At 32.9% G+C, this 13,628-nt stretch overlaps 2 protein-coding genes across 2 annotated transcripts; both read left to right on the top strand.

Annotated features, from left to right (window-relative positions):
• The first annotated feature begins 4,502 nt into the window (after positions 1–4,502).
• Positions 4,503–7,577, top strand: LOC140442324 (uncharacterized). The gene is made up of 5 exons (XM_072533399.1): positions 4,503–4,890; positions 6,786–6,857; positions 6,916–6,984; positions 7,134–7,235; positions 7,294–7,577. The coding sequence occupies exons 1-5, from the start codon at positions 4,812–4,814 to the stop codon at positions 7,575–7,577; spliced, it is 606 nt and encodes a 201-aa protein (XP_072389500.1). The 5' UTR covers positions 4,503–4,811.
• Positions 7,496–10,769, top strand: LOC140440671 (uncharacterized). Its single transcript, XM_072531027.1, has 3 exons — positions 7,496–7,634; positions 7,685–8,349; positions 9,501–10,769. The coding sequence occupies exons 1-3, from the start codon at positions 7,610–7,612 to the stop codon at positions 10,527–10,529; spliced, it is 1,719 nt and encodes a 572-aa protein (XP_072387128.1). The 5' UTR covers positions 7,496–7,609; the 3' UTR covers positions 10,530–10,769.
• Positions 10,770–13,628: the final 2,859 nt, after the last annotated feature.

The following is a 13,628-nucleotide window of genomic DNA, read 5'->3' as shown; positions in this document are numbered from 1 at the left end:
TTGTCCCCTTAAGCAGAACGGACAACTTTCCAATGGAGAAGCCAAGCGTCACAGATAAGGTCTGGCGGACCGAAACAGCTGTTTGGCGTTTCACACTTGATGGGTTGTGTTTTTCTGCGACCATTGGATCAATAGTATAATTCAATGCCGGTAGGGGTATTAGCCCACGGAGTAGTTGTTTCTGTTGATCCAATCATAATTGGTTGGGTTTCGGTGACCTAAACCGATCAGCAAATGGCTCTTGTTGTTCCAAGCTGTACATGGGTGACCTGGCAGCATTGCACACGGAACACCTGTGATGACATATTAAATGTTGATCAGTTAAGAGTGGATTGCATTCTCATTTACATTTGAGATTCAGAGGACCTTGTCCCCTTAAGCAGAACGAACACTTTTCAATGGAGAAGCCAAGCGTCACTGATCAGGTCTGGCGGACCGAAACAGCTGTTTGGCGTTTCACACTTGATGGGTTGTGTTGTTCTGCGACTATAGGATCAATAGTATAATTCAATGCCGGTAGGGGTATTAGCCCTCTGAGTAGTTGTTTCTGTTGATCTAAATATAATTAATGGGGTTTCGGTGACCTAAACCGATCAGCAAATGGCTCTTGTTGTTCCAAGCTGTACATGGGTGACCTGGCGGCATTGCACACGGAACACCTGTGATGACATATTAAATGTTGATCAGTTAAGAGTGGATTGCATTCTCATTTACATTTGAGATTCAGAGGACCTTGTCCCCTTAAGCAGAACGGACAACTTTCCAATGGAGAAGCCAAGCGTCACTGATGAGGTCTGGCGGACCGAAACAGCTGTTTGGCGTTTCACACTTGATGGGTTGTGTTGTTCTGCGACTATAGGATCAATAGTATAATTCAATGCCGGTAGGGGTATTAGCCCTCGGAGTAGTTGTTTCTGTTGATCCAAACATAACTAGTATTTTATAGTATAGCAAAGTAATACATTTTCGGGTAGATCAGATATGTAGGATTTAGTGCTCGCTCTTCTACCTATATTTTATTAAAGTGTCTTATGAAATTTCAATTTCTGGATCATTTTTTGTCTTTAACTGGGATATTATTACTCTCCTGCCTTCTACTATTCTTTGCTTTTCTCACCACTCCTGCTGATATCTCTATATTTGTGTTTCGTTTATTTATTCGTTCATAGTTTGTTAATAATTTTGCCTCACACATATTTGCGTCTTATTAATTTTAATAATATAGAAATCTTATTACCTGAATAAAGGAATCATGTTTTGTTCAAATAAATTTAATAAATTAAAACCATTTCTACATACCATTTTGAAGATAATCATAACAACTTGAAAACACTACAACAAATGAAATGGAATAAGCAGTTGTTCCACATCTCTAACGTAAGGATATGAAGAAAAATTGATTCTTAATATCGTGTGTATTTTTCACCAGCGCGAATTAGTGCTTGAAATCTACGTGGCATGCTGCGTATAAGCCTGTCGATATCTTGTTGAGGTACCTATATTTTCCCATTCTTCGATTAGAGTTTCTTTTAGTTGTTGAAGGATTTGAGGTGGATGTGGGCGCCTCGGGACACATCTATCTAACATATCCCAAAGATGTTCAATTAGTATAAGCGACTAAATGCAATACACTCTTAACTGCTCAACACGTCAAGGTGTTATAGCAGGTGTTCCGCGTGCAATGCTGCCATGTTCACTATTGGAGTCACTGGAGTAGTTGTTGCTATTGATCCAAAAAGTTAAGCTTTGCTTGGGTTTTCGGTAACCTTAACCGACAGCAAATGACTCTTGTTTTCCATGCTGTACATGTGAACATGGCAGCATTGCACGCAGAACACCTGCTATAACACCTTGATATGTTGAGCAGTTAAGAGTGTATTGCAATTTTTCGCTTATATTTTATAGTCAGAGGACACAGTCCCCAAAGCAGAACGGACAACTTTCCAATGGTGAACCCAAACGTCACTAATGATAGTCTGGGTGGACCGAAACAGCTGTCTAGTGTTTCACACTTGGTGAGTTGTGTTGTTCTGCAACCTTTTGGATCAATAGTGTAATTCAACACCGGGAGAGGCATTAGCCATCGGAGTAGTTGTTGCTATTGATCCAAAAAGTTAAGCTATGTTTAATTAGATTTAGATCGAGACTCAGGGGTGGCCAATCCATGGTTTGAATCCCGTGCTGCTGAAGGAAGTTCTTGGGTTTGATTTCCTTTTACGACCCTGTCCAATGCGTCTTTTATATCGACCGGTTTCTACATATCGATTCCAAGCATGATGGATGACGGAAGAACTGACGATAAAATTCCTTGCCACCTGTCGAATACTGGTACCATTTTCATTAGTAACAACAAGAACGATTTCTTGCTTATTTGTATATCATTCTGTCATCTCTCATTTTGAAAAACTAGTGTGAAACTTAACAATTTATGATGAAATGTAAAATTTCTAGAATAAAACAACTGAAAACTTTTGTTTTCTGTACTTCCACAAAATTTATTTAGTAATTGTCACTACAGCTGTTTCGGCAACTTGCCTTTCTTAAGTGATGGTTAACCTACTGTGCGTTCAGGTTATATAGTTTCACTGAACAGGTTGAGGAGGGGGGGAGTTGTTAGTCTCAAGTTCGTCATTCAGAGTTGGTGTCTTTTAATTTTTATAGATTCTAATAAAGATAGCTTAAGGCTTTTATTTTGGACGTGAAGAATTTGAAATTGGTCGTTAAAAGAATGATTATGATCTATAAGGTGAAGTGCATATGTGGATTCTGTTTTCCTATTATTGAAAGCCCTTTTATGTTCTGTTATACGTTTGTTGAAGGCTCTACCGGTTTGACCGATGTAAGCTTTTGGACAGTCTCCACAGGTGAGTTTATAAACCCCAGTGTGTAAGTGCATGTTTTTCGTTTGGCTCTTGTTGTTCTTAATATATTTAAATGCTGGTGTTATTCTTTTCTTTTGATCTGTCTGGCTATTTTAGTTAATATATTACCTGTATATGATGTGATCGAGCAATATATTGTATTGGGCTTTTTCTCTTGTGGTGGGAAGATTGATTTAAGGGCTTTCTTGAGTAGTTTTTGCTGTAACATTTTGTTTATTATGTGTTCGTTGTATCCAATATTTATTGCTATAAGTTTAATGATATTCAATTCTACTTCGAAGTTATTATTTGACATTGGGATTTCTGTCAATCTGTGGAACATACTATAGTAGGCTGCTAATTTATGTTGTGCAGGATGGGATGAAGTACTGTGTATGGTTGTGTCAGTATGTATAGGTTTATGAAATACAGAGAACTCGTGTTTGTTTTCAATTCTTATAATTTTTAAGTTTAGAAAATTTATTGACTGATTTTGTTTTATTTCTCTTGTAAATTTAATATTACTATGGATTGAATTAACGTATGATAAGATTTGGCCAAATTCATGAAACATAAAATAATGCAATGTCAAAACATGTAGCATGTTATTAATTATTCATACTTTATAGTACATTCTTAACTTTTGTTAAAGGTATTTCATACCGAAATTAAGAAGTATTCATGGTTTAGCCTATTTCTCCTTCGTGGCTATGAGTAATTGCATTAAATCAGAGTTGTGCAGCTGATTTGTAAAATGGGATTATTTCGTAAACTGTTAAGTTTTGAAGTTATTAACAATTATACCTTTTTTTGTTAAAATCATGTAACTCTAATATTTTTTTACCCAAATAGTGCTAACTTAAAGAGCAAAAAAGTTAAACGCAAATGTATGCCGCCTATGTGGCGTATGTGGCGTCCTCAATCAGCTACATCAGTCATCAAAGTATGCATCAAATTATAATTCCTCGTACTCAAAAGCCCTCAGTCATAAATTTTAATTCGTAAAAATGTCTACAAACATGAAAGTTGTAGCGAAAAATAAAATTTTAAATTTCAACTTTAACACCCTGTATCTTTCTTAATACATATTTACATTTTAAGCAAACTGGCTTAAATGGGAATATTTTGAAGTTTAGAGTCTACTGTTTCTTTTTGTACAATTACTTACGGATCACCCTGTATAAAAATATGAACAAAAATGGAGCAAAAATGATATTTATTTAATACTTAGGTATAATTTATTTCATGAGAAGATAAAAATCGTGATCACCAATTTCGACATGATGTTTTTTAGTTAATAAAAATAGAATTGGATGCAGATTAAGGATTTATTAGATTCTGTAATGAAATATATTTAAAACAGTAAATATTTCAGATGAAAAATAAAGTGATAACGACAGCTTACAAGGTACCTACCTGTAAAAATATAATCCCTTTCTGAATAACATAATACGTCATTTTATAAAAAGGTAACTATGGATATTGTGATTTGTCACGTTTATTTCTTTTGAAAATACACAACAATATTACTGTTTAATCTCCTTGTCTCCCAATAATTTACCCATTTCATTGTTAAGTTATACATATTATCTTCCTAATTCATTGTTTAGTTTTCGGAAAATATGTAAATGTGCAGAACAGCCAACTCTTTATCTCACTTTTCTTAACATTGCTTTTAGGAAAGATTATTTAAATAAGATTTCAAAAGGTTTTACGACATGAACGTGTATTATTATATTATATTGTATTTTGGTAATCCTAAGATAGGCCCTTAATTTTTGTAAAATCGTAAATCCTCTTTTAGTGGATTTTTCATAACATCATGAAACATCTTTGTCCGATAATTTAGTATAAATACGGTAACTTACTCTTAAAATTTTAAATCAGTTTTAAGTGTAGTACTGAAATATTTCGAGGCCTGTTAATATTTGTGGAAGTGATCTACGTACGATGAATATGAACAAAATTAAACATAAATATAAGTTTCGTTCACGTACAGTGAAATTAGTGAATGAAGCCTTAAGTACAGGTAAGTTACATGTTAGTTATAATAGATCTTAGTCCATATCTTATTGCAAAGCTATCTATTTGGTTATTTTCCATTTTTACTTTTTACTGTGTACCTTTTACTGTCATCCTTATGAACATTACAAATTTCCAATTCATAAAAAATGTGGTCAATGTCTCACACATTTATTCATCTCCTCGTCTTTATCATATTTATGTTCTCCTAAATTAAATAAAAATTACAAAAAGTTGTTTGCTTGCTTCTGGAACGTCTGTCATTATTATGTATTACATCTATTACTAATCTTTCTCTTATAAAACCCGTTTGGTAATCCCCTAAAAAATTCTCGGTGTAGTGCCATAGTAATTATTACATTTCGTGCTATATTCTTTTTATAGTATAGGATAAATCACTGACTCTTATAACGGTAAATAAATATTCTTTAAAATTTCACTAAAGTTACTTAATAGAAGTTAAAAACTTAAAAGAAGTTAAAAAAACTATTAAACGGTTTCTACGGGTTTTAATGCTACTGCATCAATTTCAAGGAATAAATCACAAAACAACTTAATTCTAAGGAAACTATTTAAAATTAAGTTAATAGGTTGGTTAAAAAGGTAGTGTATTTAAAAAATCTTAAAAGGAATAACTAAAACGAAAAATACCGTAGTAACTAAACAGACATTTTGATAAAATAACTCCAATAAATTAAACAAAACTCTCAATAAATTTTCTAGATCTAAAACTTACTCGTGAAAATAATGCACTGCTGGTCAAAAAAATCCGGACACCTGAAAAAATGTGGTTTTATTCCCAAAAAACATTATCTAATTGTTACATCAATCTTTGGAAGATTAACAATTAATGTTTTCCAGCTTTGAATACTATTCATCCTTTTCTTCCCCTTGTTTTATTTTCTATTTCTAGGGTTGCTAAAATATTTTATTTTTCTGTAGCTGTAAATTAAATATAAAAACTTGACTGTTCCTTAATTATCGTCGCATTCCAAGTCCTAATCTTTTAATATGGCATTTCTTGTTTTTTGTTTGCATCTATCCTAATTAACTTACACAAATTATCGCGTGTTTTCTATTCGACTGTTCTTTCACCATTATTCTCCGTTTTTTTTTGTATTTCAGTCCTTGTAAATGTTCCTTTCTTTTCCAATTCCCATTCTTCCAAATCCACTGTACACTGTTTACAATTTATTTTATATTTTTACATGAATTCCTAACATTATTTATGTATAATCTCTTTCCTCAGTTGTCTGTTTTTCTCATTAATTTTTTTACTTTTTTTACAAGTTAAAGCCAGACTTTTTAAGGCATAATTTTGTTTCCTTTTCTATGTTTACCACCTCGTTTATATGTATAATGTTATAAAATTGTTCTCTCTTCTTTAATTTTTCACTACTCATTCGTATCAATGTTTGATATTCCAATCAGTATCAATCAGTCCACATATTTAAAGTTTTGTTTGGTTTTTTAAAATTTGTTTTCATCGGCAAATTTGGTTTTTATAGCTTTTTAATTTCTTCTCTATATTCTCTATTTTTGTTTTATTATTTCTCTTAGTTGTTTAGATACCGATTTTCTTAATAATATCTCACTGGAGAACTTGTTGATTTTTGCTATTCTTAAAAACCTGAGTTACTATTTTTGTTTTTTAATAGTCACTTATTTTTGTCACTATGTGCAACCATCTTAAACTGGTTTCAGAATAAACCCTTATTAGCCGTCGTTTTCGATATATCTTTCACACAATTTTATTTGCGTTGATTATAATTTTATTTTATACTTAATTTTGCGTTATATTATTATGATTAGGCCATCTGCGTAAGCTATACAATGGCAATATACTTTGAACCTTGTCAGTTTTATTTCGATTTTTCTATACCTACTAATGTTCTCTTTTAGAGTGCCATTCTAAGCCTCTCGATCAATCAAGATCATCAAACGGTAGCGAATATACTCCTACCTGTTTCAGTGGTAATACATATTTATTTTTGATTTCAAACACTTTTACTATAACTGTAATATATTTTAGATGATTTGGATGACTCATATGAAATGCACTCTATTTCTATTGAAACAACAGATGACAGTGTGGCAAATAGTAAGTTTCTTTGAATACAAATTTTGGTCAAATTAATAAGCATATTACGTACTCACGGTTGACAAAAAATAGTTATCTTATCTCCATCTTCCTTATTTTACATGTGTCTATGAACTAATCGGTGGCTTAATTTTTAATAATTATTTTAGAACAACAAACAGATTGTGACTTGATGTATGAAAATGATGCTATTTTAGATGACTCTACCCCTAATCCAATATATCAAGAACTTATAGCATCATCTTCTCTCGGTAATTGAAAAGACCAGCTTTCAGTATTTTATAATAATACTTATTATTATCATTACAGATAATATAGAAAAATCAGCGGATGAAACTAATTCCTCTCTTATTGACAGTGTATGTTTGAAGAAAAGAAGGATACGAAGAAAACACAATTGTATTTACTGCGACATCCCTGTTTTAAATTTTGCTAGACACCTTGAAAGAATTCATAGTGATGAACTTGAGGTTCAAAAATACTTATCTCTTGAAAAAAGGATCCGAAACGAAAATATTTCATTGATAAAATACGAAAGGAGGGAGACTTCTGCATTGGCAAATCCGTACCTGTGTTTCGTAGAAATGTTTTAAGTAATAGTGATGAATCTTCGACTAATTCAAACATGCTTCCATGTATACACTGTAAAGGTATTTGTCAAATTTTTAGATAAATTGTTATTTTAAATGTTTATTTTTAGGATATTATGCCAAAAAATCGCTTCGGCGCCACATTAGACGGTGCTATTTTAATGAAAAAAAGGCAACAGGAAAAGTACGACATCAGTCCGAAGCCCAAAACCTAATGGCTACTAATTTTGGATCAACCGATCCACTAAGGACTTCGGGTGTTTTAAATTCACTAGCTGCGGATGACATCTCTTTAGTAGCAAAGAAAGACAAACTTATATGCGATGTAGGAAGGAAATATGTAAAAAGTCATAAAGACAGACATCTGATTCAAGTAGCCAAACGACAAATGCGGCGTTTAGCACGTCTTCTAATACAATCCAGGAAAATTGAAAACAATAGCAATTTAACGTTATTTTTCCTCCTACATCCCTCAAAGTTTAAAACAATTGTGTCCTCAACTCGGTCAATTGCGAATTATAATACCGAGAGCAAATGTTTCCAGTCACCATCACTTGCTCTTCAGATGGGTACATTAATTAAAAAAGCAATCAGTTCTGCTTATTCTATGGAGGTTCAAAGGGATGTCGATTCTGCTAATATTAAGAGCTTAGACGTCATGAAAAAACTTATCGATGATCAATGGGCGTTAGAAATATCGACTGAAGCTGGACAGAATATTCAAATCAATCGATTTAATAAACCGACCCTGATTCCCATGGCTGAGGATATTGCTGTAAGTAGACTGTATAACAACTGTCATTCTTTCAAAGCCTACCTGTTGTTTTGCTATATCATTATGAATGTTTTACTGAAAAATTCTTTGGTCAGAATACTGTCATTAGCACACTAATTTAAAAATTGATAAATTCATTGTATATTCAAATTATGAATCGGTTGCACTTGTGAGTCCATTTCAAAAGGTACGTAAAATGAAAAAAATGTTTAGACTTACTCACAATCGTTTATTTAACTATGGACGACCGGTTTTGACCAATACACTTTACTGGTCATCATCAGGTCTCCGGTACAGTTAATTAAAATGCTAAAAAATCAACAACAAATCAGGACAACAAAAGCTTTATGAGGTCTAATAAGTAAGATGCCAATCTAACCTAAATATGGTTTGAGGGTTATCTAATATACTTATATGCAGGTACAAGCTATGGAAACTATCGTGTAGTAAAAATTTCATTTGTGTTACTTGGTTCAAACTATTGGGTGATAACTGTATTATAGAACGATCAACTTTGGGGTAAGATCTCGAGGAGTAGATATTTGGGATAGTACATTTCCCAAATATCTACTCCTCATGATCCTACCCTTAAGTTGATCGTTCTATAATACAGTTATATACTCTCCAATATCGGAGACCTGATGATGACCAGTAAATTTTAGTGGTCGAAACCGGTCGTCCATAGTTAAATAAACGATTGTGAGTATGTCTAAATATTTCTTTCGTTTTACATATCTTTTTTTAGTGTATTTGTGACATTTTAGTTCATAGAGATTTCGAAATTAAAATGGTCATAACTCGTTAAATGCTCTGTTTAGTAATATAGAACCCTATATTTTAAGAACAGGGATTATAAGAGAAATGTACATATGAGAATATATACAGGGTATCCCATTTAAAAAAATGTATTTTTGCTTTACCACGCAGTTATGAACCACCCTGTAGAATTGGGCATATTTTCAAAGCAAGGAGCATATCATTGCCTACAATTTTTCTTAAAAACTTTTTTTGGATATCTTGTACTCTAACGGAGTTATCGACCAATCTCACACTAAAAACTCACCCTGTAGATAATGCACCTAGAATACTAATAACAGTTTATGTACGAATATAAATTACTAATACTAATATCCATTTCATATTTTTTTCAGAAAATGAAGACTTATCTGGATGAGCTTATAACATCTTCAATAACTCACCTGGATGAAAATGTGAATAACACACAAGCGTACAAATGTCTGCTCGAAGGTACATATTGCAGCTTACTACTTTTTAATAAGAGACGAGTAGGGGAGCTGCAGAGATTACCTTTAGATATTTATTTAAAACATCATGATTCTCAATCTTCTAAAGAGTTTGAGAAAGTCCTAACAGAAACCGAGAAAATTTTAGTTCACTCTTTAAAACGCATAGTAATAAGAGGTAAGAGAGGTAGAGGCGTACCTGTTCTGTTTGACAAATTGACCAAAAGTGGAGTTGACACTTTAATTAAATATAGGAATAATTTTTTTACCTCTTACAACGAATACCTATTTGGCATACCGAATACTATTAACTGCATCAGTGGATATCATGTTCTCAGAAAGCATGCTTCTAAGGTGTTGAATGATGCAAACAAAATCACTACCCTCACGTCAACTCGCCTCAGAAAACACTTAGCAACAATAATACAAATTTTAAAAATGGAAAAGGGTGAACTAGAACAACTAGCAAAATTTATGGGGCATACCTCAAAAACTCATGATGAGTGGTATCGTCTCCCGTCAGACATTTACCAAACCGCAAAAGTTTCCAAAATATTATTGCTCGCTCAAAACACTAATATTGACCAATATAAAAATCGAAATTTAAATGAGATTGAAGTCGATAACGAGATATTGGAAGACGCAGAAGAAGCTGATAGTGACGAAGAAAATACTAATCAACCTATTCTTCAACAAAATGAAGTAAACATCCCGTCACAAAATAGAATACAGGAGAAAGGTAAACGTATTTTAGTTCCATGGACAAAAGAGGAAAAAGAACTTACGCAAAAATTCTTTGCACGTCATATTAAGAAGAAAATTCCGCCAAAAAAAATGGAAGTTTTAAATTTGGTAGAAAAGTATCCAAATGTTTTTAAAAACAGGAAATGGGACACAATAAAAGTATTTGTACAAAATAAATATAAATCACAATAATTCATTCAAGTGATTACGAGTTTCAATAAAATATTCTATTACAATCCTATAGTTTTAATGTATCCTTCATTACTTTCTTATTGAATTAAACCTAATTTTATTAACGTTTTAAAACGTCGTCATATTAATATTTTCTCTTGGATTTTGTAAATCCAATGAAATGTTGTAGATAGAATTTGAGGTTGGACAAACATTCATTTTTTCTTAGCTGTTCTAGTTTTAAAATAAAGTTTCTAACTAGTCTATGTTTCTAATGGTAATAGTGGGTTTTGTACAATTGCTAACGTATAGACTTTACCTACACTTGAGTGCAAAAAAATCGACTCAAAATTATTTTGCGAAAGTACATCTCCTGTTTCAATCTAAAAGGTGTAAATTTAATAATATTTATTGTACAATTATTATCCTCATTATTGAGTTTGAAAAAAGTTTTGGTTTTTGGTAAATCGGGTGACGTATTACAAATAAATAATGTAACACGTAGAGAGGGGGTCAGAATTTGACTCATTGAAATCGACACGCACCGACTTAACGCGTTCGGTTAACATCGTAGGCATCAATTTCCATAGCGATGCACTAAAACGTGAGTCAATTAAGTTCGCAACTGCATAACGAATGGATACCACATCTGTCAAAGCAGCTGAAGCATTATTGACAGAAGACCTGAGCCAGAGGGCCGTGGCAAATCGACTAAATTTAAGCCAATCTGCTGTGTCCCGAGTATATCGTCGGTACCAGGATACTGGTGATTATGTCCGCCGACAAGGAGGAGGCCGTAAACAAACAACAACGGAGAGAGATGATCGATTTCTTGTATCTAAATCTCTGAGAAATCGACATTTGACTGGTGCTAATCTCAAAGAAGAGCTTAGAGAGGTCCGAGGTGTGGTTACTAGCGTTTGGACAGTCAGAAGGAGACTTAAAGCAGCCAATCTGACACCAAAAAGAGCAGCTACAAGTCCCAAGCTAACTGCAGCCCAGAAGTAAAGGCGACTAGAATTTGCTCGCGAACATCTGGATTGGGACCACTATCAATGGAGTCAGGTATTATTCTCCGACGAAAGTAGGATCTGCCTACATGGCAACGAAAAGAGGTGTCGAGTCTATAGAAGGCCAGGAGAACGATTTGCTCAATGTTGTATACGAGAAATTGTGTCATATGGAGGCGGTTCTTGTATATTTTGGGCAGGCATTTCCATGGATGGGAAAATTGAGTTGGTTTTCGTGCCTGGTGGAGGACGTGGTGGAGGTTTAACGGCGGATCGTTACATCAGAGATATTTTGGAGGAAATGTGGTTCCATACGTGGGATTTATTGGTGATGCCTTTATTTTATTGCATGATAATGCACGATATCATACCGCACGAGTCACCACCACCTATCTGACTGAGATCGGTATACCTACAATAAATTGGCCTGCGTTGAGCCCGGACATAAATCCAATAGAGTATGTTTGGGATGAGCTTAAACGAAGGGTCCGAAACAGAAATCCTGCACCAAGGAGCCTAATGGAATTGAGGGCTGCGCTAAATGATGAATGGGAAGCAATGCCTCAAGAATTTATTAGAAAAGTCATCCGATCCATGCGAAATCGACTGAAAAGTCTAATTAGGAATAGGGGTTGTAATATCAGATATTGAAAAATAAAAAAATTCATTTCGTAATTGATGATTTCTCTGTTCATTACGTCTTTCTTGGGATAGTTCCAATGATGAATATTTGAGGAACTTTGTTCGAATAGCATATTGTTTTTATAATGCGTCTTCCAAATAATGAAATAGCGGTTTTTGTAAGTTCAATAATAAAGTTACTGTTTGCAAATTACATCTTGTTATTTTCATACTTCTTACATTAAAACAGAAGGTGTAATCTCAAATATCGCTTTTGAGTCGATTGTTTTGCACTCAAGTGTATTTTACGTTTTTATCGAGGCTATTTTTTTTTAAATAAACCCGGTGTGGTCAATGTTGATTATTTCCATACGACATGTGAGTCCTAAAGTAACGGATAAATTCAATATTTTTGTAACTAAAAATATTTTGACGAAATCCTCGTACAGGTCGATTTTTGTTTTTTGTTGTGCATTTTTTCAATATAATCTTTTTATACAGGGCGTGTCGTGTAAGAGTGGCCAATACCAACTTTCTTATTTTAAATACAACACCCTGTATATTATTATATCTTTTGATTTCTAAGAATATTCTAGATAAAATTTATATTTAATCTTCTATTCCTATCTTTAACTGTTTTTGAGTAATCGAGGTTGGAAAAGTGACAATTGCTCACAAAATCTAAACAGTTCGATCTAGAGTAAAATGGTTTTTATATTAAGACAAAAGCTTTTTGTATTTACAAAAAGCTTTTGTCTTTATATTGATTCAGGGTATACAGCCAACTATTGGATTTGGTCCATTTTAATTAGTTTTTATATTACTATCTTAGTTTTTAATATGCTATCTAGTGGTATTAAATAAAAATAAAATACGAAAATTGTCGTGGTCGGCCCTAAATTTCAAAATTTGTCATTTTGAATATAATCCTATCATCTCTGGGTTTGATACCACTAGATAGCATATTAAAAAGTAAGATAATAATGTAAAAACAATTTTACTCTAGGTCGAACTGTTTAGATTTTGCGAGGAAAAATACACGAAATGTCACTTTTCCAACCTCGATTACTTAAAAACGGTTAAAGATAAGAATAGAAGATTAAATATAAATTTTACCTAATATTCTAAGAAATTCAAAAATATAATAATACACAGGGTGTTGTATCTAAAATAAGAAAGTTGGTATTGGCCACTGTTACACGACACGCCCTGTATAAAAAGATTCTATTGAAAAAAATGCACAACAAAAAATAAAAACCGACTTACATGAGGATTTCGTCAAAAGATTTTTAGTTACAAAAATATTGAATTTATCCGTTACCTTAGGACCTCACTGTATATAAATCACAATTTATCATTTTATGTACCATTATAGGTATGTGCCATGTATAGCCTTGATAAAGACTTAAAATAAAGTAAAAACATTGGCAAATTTTAAACATTAACTAGGTTTTAATTGTCCCTAACCCACTATTACCATTAGAAGCTA

This window comes from Diabrotica undecimpunctata, chromosome 5 (genome assembly GCF_040954645.1).
Source record: "Diabrotica undecimpunctata isolate CICGRU chromosome 5, icDiaUnde3, whole genome shotgun sequence".
NCBI lineage: Eukaryota > Metazoa > Arthropoda > Insecta > Coleoptera > Chrysomelidae > Diabrotica > Diabrotica undecimpunctata.
Note: the sequence above shows the minus strand (reverse complement) of the source record. Positions and strands in the feature narration are given on the sequence as shown.